The following is a 19,260-nucleotide window of genomic DNA, read 5'->3' as shown; positions in this document are numbered from 1 at the left end:
CTGTTGTTTTGAATTCTGGTCTGTTATTCAGAAATTTCGGTGCACCATATTTTCAACGCAAAGATAAAAGACACAGAAGAGAAATGCTGATGGGTATCGAATGAAGATGAGATGTATCGCTGTTTTGGGTGGCTGTATTTACAGCTACTTAACATGCAAATTCACTGGATTGTAAATTGGATCCACTCTGTGTGGACGTCGGGTGCAATGGGGTGGATCATTCTTGATGGATCAATCCGAAACATTACCGAGGAATAGAATATAAAAACATAATCATGGTCTGACCGCTGGGATGCTACTTAAGAACAATAAAAAGACGATATAATCACACGTCTTCACCTAACTTCCATTACATCGTCTGTCGGCACCCTTTTGGATTATGATTCTTGACAACAGTCTCAGATATGACTGTGTGGCTGGAAATGGAATGTTGTTGTTTTTCACACCTCGTTCTACATTCTATTATGGCTCTACGTCACCCCGTTCTACATTTTATTATGGCTCTACGTTGCTCTCTCTTCCGCTAGTCATACTCTGGCTGTCTTCTGCTTTGGGTAGCAAAACATGGATTTTTGCTGCAAACCCCAGTGCAATGCATTTGACGATGTGTAGAATTTAGATCGATAGTGCAAGCAATGGACTCTGACATTGTACGTTATAGGCCTGTCACGCATTTGTGGTGGTAGGGGTGGAGGAAACATCTAACTAGACTGCATTCGCAGAGTTGTTCGGTAATGAATATTGAGAGTGTCTCGAGCTTCTCAAGAGAAAAATCTCCCATCCGCATTGTTTTAGACACACATGCCACCAGAGAGACAACAACCAAGACGTGGAGCTTTATTTCGTACCATTTGACAGCACATTTACAGTAGGGTAGGCCTAACCTACAAGTTTGTTAAGCTCATCGGTAATGTTATTCAGAAGATGTATTGGTGAAAATTAGCCATAGCCTATGTAGTACAATAATTGGCTAAAAATAATAATACCAATAATAATAATAACAATACCAATAACAACAATAATATTAATAATAACATTTCTAAATCAACGGCATATTTTGTATTTGATTGAGACCACATTATTGTCTAATAGGTTTCATTCCCTTCTGAAGAATTCATGTAACCAAAAATGTTTAAATATCGGATCCGAATGTTTTTCAACGAACTGAAAGTGTTGGTTTTTATGCGAGACGATTCGAGACAGCCCGACAGATCCGACGCAGATAGACGGTCCAACATGCGGGGTCTAGGGATGGGCGGCTGCGGCTGGCCTCCCTTTGTGGACTGCTCCTCTCGGGATGACGAGGAGGAGTATTACGGGACGGAACCTCGACCTCGGAGCCTGGGCTTTGAGGAGAAGGACCCCAAACTGCAAGTGGGCATGGACACCGTGTCGCTCACCAGCACCGCAAGCAGCCTGCGCTGTCGTATCTGCTTCCAGGGCCCAGAACAGGTACTGTCCGAGATAGATACATACGCCTTCACGTTTTCCTGCTTTTCGCGCCACAACACAACACTGCTCAATTGGACCATGGGCAATAGCCCTGTGCTGTCCATGGTGCTGAATGTTAGTGCACCTATAGGCCTATAGTTAAACCTATATGCCCTGGCCATATTTTGACCACTTACGAGTTGGTGATTTGGTTGAGAAAATACTGACAACTATTATTTGTATTGTAGTACTCTATACAACATTGTGGATTATCGCAGGACTGATGTCACGGTCCACGTGTAAACGTGAATAATAATTGGCCTGGCAATGAACTTGTAACGAATGGCAGAAGAGCATAAAAAGACTGGCACGCAGGCTTGTTTGTGGGCCTATAAGCCAAGGAAGTATAGGCATGCAGAACAATGAACGAATCTTTGGTCCTCAGCCAAAACTTGACACAACAGATGTGCAGAACCAGTACAGCCTGGCTGAGCTAGATAATCATGGTCTTGAGATAATTATATATGGTGTACGTGCCACTGGAGCACAGATGGAAATCACCACTTAATCACTTTATAAGATTTGATGTTTGTCATAGTGTTAATACAATATACAGTAGGTGCTAATTCATAGCATTTGTAAACTCAATGGGAAGTTGCAGAAATGAGAAATTATAGAAAAGAACAGGCGTTTTTTTTTACACCTGTAATTGAACCTTAAAGGCCCAGTGATTTATATATACACTGAGGGTACAAAACAGTAAGAACACCTGCTCTTTACATGACATAGACTGACCAGGTGAATCCAGGTGAAAGCCATGATACCCTATTGATGGCACTTGTTAAATCCACTTCAATCAGTGTAGATGAAGGGGGGTACACAGGTTAAATCATAATTTTTAAGTCTTGAGACAATTGAGACATGGATTGTGTGCCATTCTGAGGAAGAATGGGCAAGAAAAAATATTTAAGTGCCTTTGAACAGAATGTACTGTAGTAGGTGCCAGGCACACCGGTTTGTGTCAAGAACTGCAACGTTGCTTGGTTTTTCATGCTAAACAGTTTCCCGCGTGCATCAAGAATGTCCACCACCCAAAGGTCATCCAGCCAATTTGACACAACTGTGGGATGTCACGTCCTGACCAGTAAAAGGGGTTATTTGTTATTGTAGTTTGGTCAGGGCATGGCAGGGGGTGTTTGTTTTGTGTGTTTTGGGGTTTTGTTCTATTTTGTTCTATTTCTATGTGTTTATCTAGTTTTTCTATTTCTATGTTGGGGTTTTGGAACGACCTCCAATTAGAGGAAGATGGTTGTCGTTGCCTCTAATTGGAGGCCATATTTAAGTGGGTTAATTTTCTCTTGTGTTTGTGGGTGGTTGTTTCCTTGTATAGTCTGAGCACCTTACAGGACTGTTTTTCTTTGTTTGTTTTGTATGAGTATTTTTTCCCTTCTAATAAAAAGAAGATGATAAATATACCCGCTGCAGTTTGGTCCACTCCATACGACGAACGTTACAGAACCACCCACCAACAAAGGACCAAGCAGCGGAAGAAGGAGCAGCATGGTAAAGAGGACTGGACATGGGAGGACATCCTGGATGGCAAGGGATCCTACACGTGGGAAGAGATCCTGGCTGGAAGGGATCGCCTCCCATGGGAACAGGTGGAGGCACTCAGAAGAGCGGAGGCAGCAGGAGAAAAGGACCAAAGACGAAGGTATGAGGGAACACAGCTGGCAAGGAAGCCTGAAAGGCAACCCCCCCCCCAAAAAAAATTGGGGGGGGGGGCACACGGGTAGTTTGGCTGGGCCAAGGGTTAGCCCTGAGCCAACTCCCCGTGCTTATTATGAGGAGCGACGGATCAAGCAAGCACCATGTTATGCGGAGATACGCACGGTATTGCAAGTGTGCAGCTACAGTCCGGTGCGCTTGGTGAAAGCTCCTCACAGGGGTCATGTTAGAGCCAGCCTCGAGCCAGGACCGGTGATGCAAGTAGCAAGCATCAGACCGCCGGTGAGGATTCATGGCCCAGTGTATCCTGTTCCTGCTCCTCGCACTAGCCTTGAGGTGCGTGTTACTAGGCTGACGCCTCCAAAACCAGCCCCACGCATCAGGCCTCTAGTGCGCCTGCCCAGTCCAGTACGTCCTGTTCCTGCTCCTCGCACTGGCCCTGAGTGTGCGTGTTACCAGGCTGGCGCCTCCTAAACCAGCCCCACGCATCAGGTCTTTAGTGCGCCTGCCCAGTCCAGTACGTCCTGTTCCTGCTCCTCGCACTAGCCCTGAGGTGCGTGTTAATAGTCGGGCACCTCCAAAGCCAGCCCCACGCACCAGGCCTTTAGTGCGCCTGCCCAGTCCAGTATGTCCTGTTCCTGCTCCTCGCACTAGCCCTGTGGTGCGTGTCACTAATCTGGTGCCTCCAAAGCCAGCCCCACGCATCAGGCCTTCAGTGCGCAGTCCCCGTCCAGAGCTTCCGGCGACAGTTCCCCGTCCAGAGCTTCCGGCGACAGTTCCCCGTCCAGAGCTTCCGACGACAGTTCCCCGTCCAGAGCTTCCGGCGACAGTTCCCAGTCCAGAGCTTCCGGCGACAGTTTCCCGTCCAGAGCTTCCGGCGACAGTGCCCCGTCTGAGCCTCCGGCGACAGTGCCCCATCCAGAACTTCCGGCAACGTCTCACAGTCCGGAACCGACAGAAACGGCCCACAGTCCGGAACCGGCAGAGACGGCCCACAGTCCGGAACCGGCAGAGATGGCCCACAGTCCGGAACCGGCAGAGATGGCCCACAGTCTGGAACCTGCAGCGATGGCCCACAGTCCTGAGCCTCCAAAGACGGCCCACAGCCCTGAGCCTCCAGAGACGGCCCACAGCCCTGAGCCTCCAGAGACGGCCCACAGCCCTGAGCCGCCAGAGACGGCCCACAGCCCTGAGCCTCCAGAGACGTTCCTCAGCCCTGAGTCTCCAGAGACGTTCCTCAGCCCTGAGTCTCCAGAGACGTTCCTCAGCCCTGAGTCTCCAGAGACGTTCCTCAGCCCTGAGTCTCCAGAGACGTTCCTCAGCCCTGAGTCTCCAGAGACGTTCCTCAGCCCTGAGTCTCCAGAGACGTTCCTCAGCTCTGAGTCTCCAGAGACGTTCCTCAGCCCTGAGTCTCCAGAGGCGCTCCTCAGCCCGAGGTCTCCAGAGATGCACCTCAGCCCGAGGTCTCCAGCGACGCACCTTAGCCCAAAGCCTTCAGCAGTGATCTACAGCCATGAGCCTTCAACGGGGGTGGGCAGGTTAGAAGGGGGACTAAGGCCGGAGCCTGAGCCACCTCCGTAGTTGGAGGATTAGGGAGGGGGGGGGGTGTAGCACGGTGGCCACCCTCCCTTCCCTCCCTTTAAGTTTGGGTTTATTTTTGTTGGGTTTTTGTGTTTCGGTGCATCCAGGGTCTGCACCTTTGGGGGGGGGGGGGGGGGGGGGGGGTACTGTCACGTCCTGACCAGTAAAAGGGGTTATTTGTTATGGTAGTTTGGTCAGGGCGTGGCAGGGGGTGTTTGTTTTGTGTGTTTCGGGTTTTTGGGTTTTGTTCTATGTTGTTCTATTTCTATGTGTTTATCTAGTTTTTCTATTTCTATGTTGGGGTTTTGGAACGACCTCCAATTAGAGGAAGTTGGTTGTCGTTGCCTCTAATTGGAGGCCATATTTAAGTGGGTTAATTTTCACTTGTGTTTGTGGGTGGTTGTTTCCTTGTATAGTCTGAGCACCTTACAGAACTGTCGTTTGTTTTGTATGAGTATTTTTTCCCTTCTAATAAAAAGAAGATGAGCATTCTAACCGCTGCATATTGGTCCGATGATTTCTCCTCTTCAGACGACGAAGTTTATGACATGGGAAGCATTGGAGTCAACATGGGCCAGCATCCCTGTGGAACGCTTTCAACACCTTGTAGAGTCCATACCCTGGGGGGACCGGGGTGGGGGTGCAATTCAATATTAGGAAGATGTTCCTAATGTTTTATACACTCAGTTTATTTCCACACTTATGATCATGCTCTTTTAGTGTAAGAGCTGTTTGAAAAGACCGCTTGGAATTTCAGTCTGTTTTGGTGGGATGAAATTTGGGCCTGCCTGTTGACATTACCAGTCAATGAATTACTTAATGGACCAATAAGAAACAAAGTTCCAAACCTCTCTGCCAATAACAGCACATTTTCTGTTTTTCCCTCCCCACTCAGACCCCTCCCAAAGAGCCCCATAGCAAAATTCTTGCTTGAGAAATTGCTCTTTGCTAAGAAGCTATTTTTGTTTATTTTTCACCATTTTAATTGAAAACAATCACAGTAAGTACTATATTGTTACCCAAAAATGATTTGATATTGAGAAAAAACATCTTTAAGACACATTTATCTGTTACCTGGCTCTGGCCAGTTGTATGACATTGTCTGGTTCTCAGGCTAGTCGATCGGGCCTTCAGTGAATAGACTGTGAAGCACAGGCAAACAAACATATTCAGAAAACATTTAAAAGTGATTTAAAAGTAGCATCATTCTTTAGATTGACATGATATGAACCTCTCTTTCAGAACCGCTTTCCACCACTTAGATTTAATGATTACTTGGAGGATCACTGGAAAGTCCATGCCCAGACGAATTGAGGCTTTTCTGAGAGCAAACTCCATATTAGGAAGAAGTATGTTCAAAGCACTGTGTGTAAGCACTGTGTGTTCCACTGCGTTTTTTAGGTAAGATGCCCAAATAATAATTTCTAGGTGAATGAGACAAGTTGAGCAAACACCTAATTTTAAGTTAACTGAATATTTGCCTACGTTTTCTCAAGTTGGAGATTGGGCCAACAATTTTTTTGGTTGTTCAGGTAACCGAAAAGTTGAGTAAACAAAAAAAAGGCTGTGGAACCAGTTACTTAATAATAATTAGTTGAAACAACTAGATCATTTTTTACAGTGATGACCTATTATCTTAGATCCAGCCACTTCGTCATTTAATTGTTATTTCATTATTTAAGTGCGTCACAACAGGGGACAGATGTCACGTCCTGACCAGCAGATGGAGCTGGTGTAGTAGTTTGGGGGTCAGGACGTGGCAGTCTGGTGTGTGTCTTGTGACTCCTGATCAGGAACAGCTGGGAATCGTTGTTCCTGATTGGGAGTCACATATGTAGGAGTTGTTTGTCACTGGGGTTTGTGGGGAATTGTTCTGTGTTGAGCCTATGCTAGCCAGACTGTTTGTAGTTGTTCGTTCATTCTCATGGTTTGTTATTTTGGCATTCATTTTGATAGTTAATAAAAGTCAAGATGAGCCTGCACATACCTGCTGCGTTTTGGTCCTCTTCTCTCCAGTACGACATTTTTAAGGATGAGTACAACTATTTTTATGACAACAGAGTCATGTCCCTGTCAGATAGTCTGGGTAGCCGTTTGATTAGGTGTTCAGGAGTCTTATGGCTTGGGGTTAGAAGCTGTTTAGAACTAGACATGGCGCTCCGGTACCGCTTGCTGTATGGTAGCAGAGAGAACAGTCTATGATTGGGAGGCTGGAGTCTTTGACAATTTTTTAGGGCCTTCCTCTGAAACCGCCTGGTATAGAGGTCCTGGATAGCAGGAAGCTTGGCCCCAGTGATATACTGGGCCGTACGCACTACCCTCTGTAGTGCCTTGTGGTTGGAGGCCAAGCAGTTGCCATACCAGGCAGTGATGCAACCAGTCAGGATGCTCTCGATGGTGCAGCTGTAGAACCTTTTGAGGATCTGAGGACCCATGCCAAATCTTTTCAGTCTCCTGAGGGGGAATAGGTTTTGTCGTGCCCTCTTCACGACTCTCTTGGTGTGTTTGGATCATGTTAGTTTGTTGGTGATGTGGACACCAAGGAACTTGAAGCTCTCAACCTGCTCCGCTACAGCCCCGCCAATGGATCCAGTTGCAAAGGGAGGTGTTTAGTCCCAGGGTCCTTAGCTTAGTAATGAACTTTGAGGGCATTATGGTGTTGAACGCTGAGCTGTAGTCAATGAATAGCATTCTCACATAGAAATTCCCATTCAAGTCAATATGGGTGATGGGTGAAGGGGTATGAGGCATAGAAATATAATCTAGTTCTGTGGTCTGAGGGGCTATGCCCGTTCTAGTAATTCTATTTTTTATGTGTGCACCATCACCAACCATTCCACTTGACTCACTGGTGTACACAGCTAGCTTCAGTATTGGCTGTGTCAGAGCCTTATATTTTGAATACAAGCCAAATGTAAGGCTCTGGGCAATGCCTGGCAGCATTTGCTTCAGACTGGATCGGTGCCTGGATGGATGGGTTGGGTGTGTGGGTGGGCCGATGGATGGATGGATGGATGGGTGGTTCGACATACTGGATTACTTTTACCTGGCTTGACATTTTACTGTACAGCAAATGTTTGTTTAAGTTTTATTCAGTTCCTCATATTCTGCTGACCTTCTCTATAACGTCTTTATAATGTCAGCCCAGTTCTTATAATGTCTTTATAAGTTCAGCCCAGTTATTATAACTTCTTTATAAGTTCAGCCCAGTTATTATAACGTCTTTATAAGTTCAGCACAGTTATTATAACGTCTTTACAATGTCAGCCCAGTTATTATAACTTCTTTAAAATGTCAGCCCTGTTATTATAATGTCTTTATAATGTCCGCCCAGTTATTATAACATCTTTACAATGTCAGCTCAGTTATTATAACTTCTTTACAATGTCAGCCCACTTATTATAACTTCTTTAAAATGTCAGCCCAGTTATTATAACTTCTTTAAAATGTCAGCCCAGTTATTATAACTTCTTTAAAATGTCAGCCCAGTTATTATAACTTCTTTAAAATGTCAGCCCTGTTATTATAATGTCTTTATAATGTCTGCCCAGGTATTATAACATCTTTATAATGTCAGCCCAGTTATCATAACTTCTTTAAAATGTCAGCCCTGTTATTATAACGTCTTTACAATGTCAGCTCAGTTATTATAACTTCTTTATAATGTCAGCCCAGTTATTATAACATCTTTATAATGTCAGCCCAGTTATTATAACTTCTTTAACATGTCAGCCCAGTTATTATAATGTCAGCCCAGTTATTATAACTTCTTTAAAATGTCAGCCCAGTTATTATAACTTCTTTAAAATGTCAGCCCAGTTATTATAACTTATTTATAATGTCAGCCCAGTTATTATAACTTCTTTAACATGTCAGCCCAGTTATTATAACGTCTTTATAATGTCAGCCCAGTTATTATAACGTCTTTATAATGTCAGCCCAGTTATTATAACGTCTTTATAATGTCCGCCCAGTTATTATAACGTCTTTATAATGTCCGCCCAGTTATTATAACGTCTTTATAATGTCCGCCCAGTTATTATAACGTCTTCATAATGTCAGCCCAGTTATTATAACGTCTTTATAATGTCAGCCCAGTTATTATAACGTCTGTATAATGTCAGCCCAGTTATTATAACGTCTTTATAATGTCAGCCCAGTTATTATAACGTCTTTATAATGTCAGCCCAGTTATTATAACGTCTTTATAATGTCAGCCCAGTTATTATAACATCTTTATTATGTCAGCCCAGTTATAACGTCTTTATAATGTCAGCCCAGTTATAACGTCTTTATCATTTCAGCTCAGTTAATATAACGTTTATGACTAATGGGCAAGTAGCTCCTCTCCCCCACTCAAATCGGTATGTGGTTAGTCAATGAAAGTATCTTATAATAACACGTTTTTAACAAGCGAGATGGGGAAATCAATGTTAAAGGTACAATACAGCTGTTTTTATCTCAATATCAAATTATTTCTGGGTAACAATGAAGTACCTTACTGTATTTCTTTCCATTAAAATTGTCAAAAATGTAGCTAGGACTGTCTGGGACAGTGGGGGCTACTGAGGAGAGGATGGCACATAATAATGGCTGGAACGGTGCAAATGGAATGGCATCAAACACATAGAAACCATGTGTTTGATGTAATTGATACCATTCCACATGTACTGAAATTTCAGGCGGTCTTTTCAAACAGCTCTTACACTAAAATGACATTATCATCATTTTCACAATTTTACAGTATTATTCCAACCTCCTAGTGTGGACATATATACATCACACAGGGAAATCACATTTTTGACTGCACTGGGCATTTAAAAACTGGAAAATATTGTTTTGTCTAATTGTAGTCCCCCTGTCAAGAAACAGGGTTCCTGGTTACTTAGGGAGGAATAAACATGGGTTAAATGAGCCACTGTGCTCCATTTGTGATTGGAAATAAAGAAAAGGATTTGGGATCTAATTATTTCTGCAGTGAGTGTAGTTTGTAATATTGCACTATTAAATATACTTTTCATGAGTCATCAGGGACTATGGCCTTTTCTCAATTGGATTTGATAAACTCCTACCGTCCTCTCTCGTCTCCTTTTGAAATATGTCAAAGGTAGGTGTTGAGGAGAGGGAAAGTGGACAAAAATGTGCTCGTATGAAATTAGACATTTTCCACGCCTTATCCAAGAAGAATAGCTGCTGCCTCTGCAAAAGCTAATGGGGATCTAAATAAACTAGTAAGCACTCACACATCATCAGGCAAATTACGTTTACAGGGGTGGATCCCAAAATAAATGTGTAAAGTAATAAAAACAAATTAAAGTTTGTTGTGCAAGTTGTGGGTCCAGTGTGGCTTAGTTGGTAGAGCATGCCATTTGAAATGCCAGGGTTGTGGGTTTGATTCCCACGGGGGACCAGTACAAATGAACATTTATGCACTTACGTCGCTCTGGATAAGAGTGTCTGCTATATGACTAAAATGTAAAAATGCAAGACAACCAACTTAATTAGTGAGGGTAGTTTCTAATATTGCACTATTGTAATGATTTTAAATCCATGATTAATCCATGATAAAGCCATGATAAATCCATGATTAATCCATGATAAATCCATGATAAAGCCATGATAAATCCATGATAAATCCATGATTAAGCCATGATAAATCCATGATTAATCCATGATAAATCCATGATAAATCCATGATAAATCCATGATAAATCCATGATAAATCCATGATAAATCCATGATGGGGAGTGTGCAAAGTGGGAGAAGCTTCGGGGTGCAGCCTGACTTCCTTCCCATCTCACCAGATGGGATGTTTGCTGTAGATGCTGCTAGCAATTAATAGGAAACTGCATTCAGAGGAGTGACTAGGCTACTCTTTTAAGGCCCAATCCAGGCATTTGATATCAATATCAAATCATTTCTGGGTAACAATGAACTATCTTACTGTAATAGATTTCCATTAAAATGAGCAAAACATTTTAGCAACTCAAAAATATTTCTCAAGCTAAAAATTGGCTAGGACTGAGTGGTCTTGAGTGTGGAGGGTGAAACTGAAAACTAGCTGTTATTGGCTAGGTTTGAACTCTTTTTGTTATTGGTCCTGTAAACCTGCTGATTACAAGGTCCTGTGTAGATTGTATTTTCAACTATCATGAAACAACACTGATCAAATTTGTTCACACTTTTACAGTGTTAGTTTTAGCAGCTGTTGTACAATATAATATAAAACAGGAAAAACAAGGAAAACAGAATTTTGGCTGCACTGGGCCTTTGCCTTCAGCCCTTTCAGATGTGTGTAAATAGGCACATACATAACTGTTTAAATATTTCTACAATGCTCAACATTCTCCCTATTCCTCAAGAGTCAGTCTGTTGAAAGGGCAATGTTTGCCGTAGGTGCTGCAGTAGGGCCTGTATTGATTGAGTTCACTGAGAGTCTGTCTCTGCATCCCAAACAGCAAACTATTCCCTACCAAGTGCAATACTTTTGAGTCCTATCTGTCCTAGTCAAAAGTTGTGCACTATAAAGGGAATAGACCGCCAATTTGAGACACGTTCTATGTGAACAGTAGGGTTTGAATGGCTCACCTCCCATTCACCTGCCTGCACTTCATATCTCTGTGCACCCCTGCCAATGTTGCTGGGTCCTAATAGGCTCGTTCTGGCCAACAGGCCACGATCAGGATGGGTGCATGCATTGATCTAGTAATGATTCCTAGATATTAATCATTTTAGCACTAATGATTCCTAGACATTAATCATTTATCAATAATGATTCCTAGACATGAATCATTTGAGCACAAACGATTCCAAGACATGACTCATTTTAGCACTAATGATTCCTAGACATGAATCATTTGACCTCTAATGATTCCTAGACATTCATAATTTTAGCACTAACGATTCCTAGACATTAATCATTTTAGCACTCATGATTCCTAGACATGAATCATTTGTGCACTAATGATTCCTAGATATTAATAATTTTAGCACGAATGATTCCTAGACATTAATCATTTTACCTCTAATAATTTTAGCACTAATGATTCCTAGACATTTCTAATTTCAGCACTAATGATTCCTAGACATGCATAATTTTAGCACTAAGGATTCCTAGACATCAATCATTTTAGCACTCATGATTCCTAGACATTAATCATTTTAGCATTGATGAGGAGTAACGATGTCACGGCTGTCGTAAGGAGAAGTGGTCCAAAGTTCAGCGTGTGTGTCATTCCACATTTTATTAACACTGAAACTATGCAATACATAAACAATAAACTGAACTAACAAAAACAACAAACCCCCAATCTCCCACAAACCCAGGTGGAAAAAAACCCTACTTAAGTATGATCTCCAATTAGAGTCAACGAGAACCAGCTGCCTCTAATTGGAGATCATCCCAAACAAACCCCAACATAGAAATACAAAACTAGAACCTAACAGAATGTAAGGGCTGTCGTGAGAGAGAGTAGACCAAGGTGCAGCGGAGTTAGTGTTCATCATTAAATATTTAATAAAGAAAGAACACTATACAAACAAAACAAGAAAACCGACAGCCAAACAGTCCTGTCAGGTGCAAAACACTAACAGAAACAATTACCCACAAAACCCAAAGGAAAAACATGCTCCTTATGTGTGACTCCCAATCAGCAAAAACGAGCTTCAGCTGTGCCTGATTGGGAGCCACACGGCCCAAAACAAAGAAATACAAAAACATAGAGAAAGGAACATAGAACGCCCACCCAATGTAACACCCTGGCCTAACCAAAATAAAGAACAAAAACCCCTCTCTATGGCCAGGGCGTTACAGTACCCCCCCCCCCCCCCCCCCAAGGTGCGGACTCCGGCCGCAAAACCTGACACTGAAGGGGAGGGTCCGGGTGGGCCTTCTTACGGCGGCGGCTCAGGTGCGGGACGTGGCCTCTGTTCCACCCTTGGCGTCGCCCTCTTAGGTGGTGCACCTGGCCACGCCGAAGGTCTGGTGGGCGACCCTGACTGCGCCCGGCTGGCGGGCGGCGATGGTTGCGCCCGGCTGGCGGGTGGTGATGGCTGCGCCCAGCTGGCGGGCGGCGATGGCTGCGCCCGGCTGGCGGGCGTCCCTGGCTGCGCCCGGCTGGCGGGTGTCCGCGGCGAATCCGCGGCTCTGGCCCAGGATTCACCAGGCTGGGGAGACATGAAGGAGGCCTGGCCCTAGGCGTGGCACAGGACTCACCGGGCTGGCGGGCGGCTCTGACTGCTCTGGACAGGCAGGCGGCTCTGGCGGCTCCTGACTGGCGGGCAGCTCTGGCAGCTCCGGACTGGCGGGCAGCTCTGGCGGCTCTGGACTGGCGGGCAGCTCTGGCGGCTCCGGACTGGCGAGACCCACTGGAGGCCTAGTCCTGGGAGGTGGCACAGGACGGACCAGGATGGGGAGACCCACTGGAGACCTGGTCCGTGGAGCAGGCACAGGACTGACCAGGATGGGGAGACCCACTGGAGGCCTGGTCCGAGGAGGAGGCACAGGATAAACCGGGCTGTGGGGGAGCACTGGAGTTCTGGTACGGACGCTCTTTACCCACACACCAGGCTGAATGCCCACTTTGGCCCGGCACGGGCGGAGAGCAGGCATTGAGCGAACTGGACCCTCCCAGCGCTCTGTAGACATAGTGCGCAACTCCGGCGCAGGATAACCTGGACCGAGGAGGCGCACTGGAGACCAGACGCGCTGAGCTGGCACCATCTGCCCTGGCTCGATGCCTGCACTTGCATGGCACTTGCGGGGGGCTGGTATGTAGCGCACCGGGCTTTGAACGCGCACTGGGGACACCGTGCGCTCCACAGCATAACACGGTGTCTTACCAGTACCACGCTGCTTCCGGTAAGCACGGGGAGTTGGCTCAGGTATACCGCCTGACTCCGCCAATCTCCCCATGTGCCCCCCCAAAATGTTTGGGGGGGCTGCCTCTCATGTCTGTTGCGCTCCCTTTCCTCATACCAGCGCCTCTCAGCTCTCGCCGCCTCGATCTCCCACTGCGGGCGGCGATAATCCCCAGCTTGAGCCCATGGTCCACCTTCGTCCAGTAATTCCTCCCATCTCCAGGAATCCTGAACGATCCTCTCCATTTTCTCCAAAGTCCATGAGTCCTTCTCCTGGTGCCTCTCCTTCCTCCGCTGCTTGGTCCATTTTTGGTGGGTAATTCTGTAAGGGCTGTCGTGAGAGAGAGTAGACCAAGGTGCAGCGGAGTTAGTGTTCATCATTAAATATTTAATAAAGAAAGAACACTATACAAACAAAACAAGAAAACCGACAGCCAAACAGTCCTGTCAGGTGCAAAACACTAACAGAAACAATTACCCACAAAACCCAAAGGAAAAACATGCTCCTTATGTGTGACTCCCACACACGGCCCAAAACAAAGAAATACAAAAACATAGAGAAAGGAACATAGAACGCCCACCCAATGTAACACCCTGGCCTAACCAAAATAAAGAACAAAAACCCCTCTCTATGGCCAGGGCGTTACACAGAAATAGAAAACATAGAATACAACAAAGAACTACAAATCTTGAATGCCCACCCAAATCACACCCTGACCTAACCAAAATAGAGAAACAAAACGTCTCTCTCAGGTCAGGGCGTGATAGTACCCCCCCTCAAAGGTGCGGACTCCCGGCCGCAATTCTGAACCTATAGGGGAGGGTCCGGGTGGGCATCTACCTATGGTGGCGGCTCTGTTTCGGGGCATAGCCCCCGCTCCACCCGCTAATCCCTCTGCTTTTGTATCGCCGGAGGAACCAGACCGTGGATCATCGCCGGAAGCTCTGAACAATGGATCGTTGCTGGATGAACCGGGCCGTAGATCATTGCCAGAGGCTCCGGGCTGCGGGCCACCGCCAGAGGGTCCGGTCTGGGGACCGTCGCCGGAGGGTCGGACTGGAGACCGTCTCAGGAGGTTCCGGACTGGGGACCGTCTCAGGAGGTTCCGGACTGGGGACCGTCTCAGGAGGTTCCGGACTGGGGACCGTCTCAGGAGGTTCCGGACTGGGGACCGTCGCTGCAGGCTCCATGCCATGGATCATCACTGCAGGCTCCATGCCATGGAGCACCACTGGAGGCTTTGTGCCATGGATCATCCCTACAGGCTCCGGGCCATGGATCATCCCTACAGGCTTCTTGCCATGGATTATCCCTACAGGCTCCGGGCCATGGATCATCCCCACAGGCTTCTTGCCATGGATTATCCCTACAGGCTCCGGGCCATGGATCATCCCCACAGGCTTCATGCCATGGATCATCACTGGAGGCTTCGGACCATGGATCATCACTGGAGGCTGCTTACGTGGAGCCGGAACAGGTCTCACCGGACTGGGGAACGTCGCTGGAGGCTCCGGACTGGGGGACGTCGCCGGAAGCTCTGGACTGGGAACTGTCGCCGGAAGCTCTGGACTGGGAAGACACACTGGAGGCCTGATGCGTGGGGCTGGCACAGGTGGCACCAGACTGGTAACACGCACCTCAGAGTGAGTGCGAGAAGCAGGAACAAGACACACCGGACTGGGCAGGCGCACTAGAAACCTGATGCGTGGGGCTGGCACATGTGGTGCCAGACTGGTGACAGTAAGCACGAGGAGTTGGCTCAGGTCTCCAACCTGACTCTGCCAATCTCCACGTTTGCCCCCCCCAAAAAAAAAAAATTGGGAGGCTGCCTCTCGTGCTTCCCTTGTTGCCGTGCTCTCGCTGCCTCCACCTGTTCACATGGGAGGCGCTTTTCTCCTGCCCCTAAATCCTCCAAAGCCCTGGATATACTCCTCCTTATCTCCTCAATAGTCCACTGGCCCATACCACGCTGCTTGGTCCTTTGGTGGTGGGAGATTCTGTCACAGCTGTTGTAAGGAGAAGCGGACCAAAGTGCAGCGTGTGTGTCGTTCCACATTTTATTAACACTGTGAAACTATGCAATACATAAACAATAAACTGAACTAACAAAAAACAACAAACCGTGACGCAGAGGTGAAATATACACTACTCAAAAACAATCTCCCACAAACTCAGGTGGAAAAACCCTTACTTAAGTATGATCTCCAATTAGAGACAACGAGGACCAGCTGCCTCTAATTGGAGATCATCCCAAACAAACTCCAACATAGAAATTCAAAACTAGAACCTAACATAGAAATAGAAAACAGAATACAACAAAGAACTACAAATCTCGAATGCCCACCCAAATCACACCCTGACCTCACCAAAATAGAGAAACAAAACGTCTCTCTCAGGTCAGGGCGTGACAAACGAACCAACCTCGGCATTTAGCTACAGTACTGACGTTTTCAGCACTTACTTTAAGAAGGAAGTTAGCCAACATTTACTAAGGTGGAAATCGTGGAAGAGGAGGAAGATACTCTATTTAATAATGAATATGTCATTCATAGTTGCTTTCCGACAGTTTCAATGTCTACATTAAGTGGGAGGATTGTGATGAGTTAAGGTCCCACAACCTGTGTGGACCCACCCATCGTCCTCTTCCTGAGTGTGCCAGACAGACATGCACCAAACCAGCAGCTTCGGAGAGACATTGAGGGCTATCCATAATCCAATATTGTTTGTCTTTTCAAAATATTTTCAATTCCGAAATAACTTATGGTATGTTCTGCCACGTCAGAACATTGACTTGAATAGGAATATCTGTTCTAGTAATTGTGTTTCTACCCCTCTGTCTCCTGCAGGGAGAGCTGCTGAGCCCGTGTCGCTGTAAGGGCTCTGTGCGCTGCACCCACCAGCCCTGCCTCATCCGCTGGATCAGCGAGAGAGGCTCCTGGAGCTGTGAGCTGTGCTACTTCAAGTACCATGTTCTGGCCATCAGCACCAAGAACCCATTGCAGGTACCTCTCCTCAGTCTGTCCAACCCCTCATTCTCTGGGACTTAAGCTCTGATCAGAATCAGACCCTAGCTCCTAGGTACTTCATGCGGTACAATACGGTAGTAGCTACACCTTGCCAACTGCATGATATTCGCCATATTGCTCACACCTATCCTTTCAGATCTACACAAGTGTCTAGGGGCTAGAGGTCTGTCTCATCCACTCCAGTCGTATTTTCATTGTGCGCTAGGTCTACTCTCATCTCAAATGAATGAATATTTTTATAGTAGCCACAGATCTTATCTCACAGTTTTCTGCTAATGCATCGATTGTAAACAATGCACAATACCGCAATCAGGAGTATGCAGTGCTCTGCTCAGGTGCACCAATCTAGGCATTACAGTTACTCACTTTGCTAGAACAAATCTTGGGCACTCACAATGATGAAGTTGTGAGGACTGGACTTCACCATATTGTCCCTTTCTTACTGTCCCTGTCTTGGCCCTTGTGGCTGTTCTGTTCAGTGGCAGGCCATCTCCCTGACGGTGATCGAGAAGGTCCAGATCGCTGCCATCATCCTGGGCTCCCTGTTCCTCATCGCCAGCATCTCGTGGCTCATCTGGTCGTCCCTCAGCCCCTCGGCCAAGTGGCAGCGCCAGGACCTGCTCTTCCAGATCTGCTACGGCATGTACGGCTTCATGGACATCGTGTGCATTGGTGAGGGGGATGAATCATGTGAAACTGGACCGTTGGCACAGTCACACAAATTCTCATACACAGGCCCATGAACACACACACATGATCGCAGGCAGGCAGGTAGGCATGCACAAACATGCACGCAGACAGGCAGGCAGGCAGGCATGCAGGCAGGCAGGCAGGCATGCACACACATGCACGCACGCAGGCAGGCAGGCAGGCATGCATGCACACACACGCACACACACGCACACACACATAAATCTTTGTAGATAGATTTGTTTTGTGTGAAATGGTGCATTGCCAACCTGAAAACAGATGGTACTAGCTTTGTATCTGCACTGTGTGGTTATGCCAAATGCCAGTTATATATACTAGTGCTATAGTATTTGGCTGATTCTTACGTATTAGTTGCTGGAAGTATTTCATGCAAAAGCCTTTAAAATCTTTGGATATCTTGCCTTTTCCCATATCTGTAAAAAATACCTCTCTCTCTTCCCAGGCCTTATAATCCACGAGGGCTCATCAGTGTACCGAATATTCAAACGCTGGCAGGCTGTCAATCAGCAGTGGAAAGTATTGAACTATATAAAAGCCAATGACTTGGGGGACCCGCTGAGTAGTAGTAAGGGTGGGGGTCGGGGCTCACGGAGTAACTCCCATGGCCTGGGTAGTGGCGGCAGTGGGAGACGGAACCGGAGGTTCAGGACTATTCTGGACCATCACTGTGGCTACACAATCCTGCACATCCTCAGCCAGCTACGGCCCCACAACCCACGCTTTGGCTCCACGGCCAACCGGGAGGTGGTGATGAGGGTGACAACGGTATGAGACTAAACGTGGAAGGGATGGAAGAAAAGACTAAAGCTGGGTATCGTGTTTTCTTTTTTAATCTGGCCAGTTCTTTCAAGTGATTCTGTCAACACCATTGAGGAACTGGATTTCGATACCCAGCCCAGGGAAGGACATGTACAGACAAGACCATGTCTGTCACTGCAGTCAAGCTACTGTGATATTGTGACGACCATTGCCCTGCTAGGCTCATCATGATTCCTCCCAAGTGGGTTCATCCTACTGGAGCAGTGGTTCGCCCTGAAACAACAACAGACAGAACATGCTGAACTATGAAGATCTTTCCGGGAGTTTGTTTAGAGATGCACATTTGTAATAATTGAAGAACTGATATTATGAACTACATAAAACATGCAAGGCTTTATAACAATGTAATCCAAGGTGACAACAGATATTTTTCGGTCCGATTTCAGGATGCACAAAGATTATTTTATCTTTAATGTATTTTCTCCGGCATTTTTTTGGTATGATTTCTATTTTACTCATTTCTATGTATTTTTTTGTGGCAGTATGATTTAAAGAGATACCTGAAACTCCTTATGCCACACCAAACATTATCAAACAACTCTGAATAATAATTATTTTAAGAGTTTTGCAGTTCTGAAATATTGCTGTAGCTAATGATGATTAGGCTACAGACCAGAGAACAACAAATACATCATATCTAAGACATCATATGAAAACAGCAGTTTTTACTGCAAACAATAAATACAGGGATCAATGGATAAACTACAAAATGAAGATAATACATTTATTAACATTAAAATGACTCCTAGTCCTATCTTCTCTGCAATAAAATATCTGTACATTTCACGGTGAATTTTGCATGGGTATACCATTTTTTTATGCAGCATCATCATCACATAACATTTAAGCACTTCTACAAATTTGCTCATTCGGAATGGTGCTTTTCAGAAAAGCTTTTTATTCATCTGGTTTCATTGCACCAAACTGTTTTTTGAATGTGTCAAATAGCAGTGTGTTATTTCAGCTAAAACAAAGATGACTGACTCGCTGCTGTGTGCTGATGATTCAGATTTGGATTAAAGATGGAGATCTATGAAATCTCTTGCTATTCACTATCTCACTCCTGTGTCATTGTTTTTCTTTATATCTACTTACACAGTTACA

General features: G+C 45.8%; 1 protein-coding gene across 1 annotated transcript; it reads left to right on the top strand.

Moving 5' to 3' along the window:
• Positions 1 to 386: 386 nt before the first annotated feature.
• On the top strand, positions 387 to 18,827 carry LOC106572593 (E3 ubiquitin-protein ligase MARCHF9). The gene is made up of 4 exons (XM_014146915.3): positions 387 to 1,452; positions 16,447 to 16,602; positions 17,106 to 17,298; positions 17,780 to 18,827. Exons 1-4 carry the CDS (start codon positions 1,129 to 1,131, stop codon positions 18,106 to 18,108), a joined length of 1,002 nt encoding a protein of 333 aa, XP_014002390.1. The 5' UTR covers positions 387 to 1,128; the 3' UTR covers positions 18,109 to 18,827.
• The last annotated feature ends 433 nt before the right edge of the window (positions 18,828 to 19,260 follow it).

The sequence above is a fragment of the Salmo salar genome, chromosome 15 (genome assembly GCF_965601325.2).
Source record: "Salmo salar chromosome 15, fSalSal1, whole genome shotgun sequence".
Taxonomy (NCBI): domain Eukaryota; kingdom Metazoa; phylum Chordata; class Actinopteri; order Salmoniformes; family Salmonidae; genus Salmo; species Salmo salar.
The sequence above is the reverse complement of the archived record's forward strand: the minus strand, read 5'-3'. Positions and strand labels throughout refer to the sequence as shown.

What these genes read in the sequence shown, in the direction of transcription:
- LOC106572593 (XM_014146915.3), top strand. Translation starts at nt 1,129, where the DNA reads ATGTTTAAATATCGGATCCGAATGTTTTTCAACGAACTGAAAGTGTTG. An exon ending in GCTTCCAGGGCCCAGAACAG is followed by an intron (nt 1,453 to 16,446) that starts GTACTGTCCGAG and finishes TGTCTCCTGCAG; the next exon opens with GGAGAGCTGCTGAGCCCGTG. An exon ending in CATGGACATCGTGTGCATTG is followed by an intron (nt 17,299 to 17,779) that starts GTGAGGGGGATG and finishes CTCTCTTCCCAG; the next exon opens with GCCTTATAATCCACGAGGGC.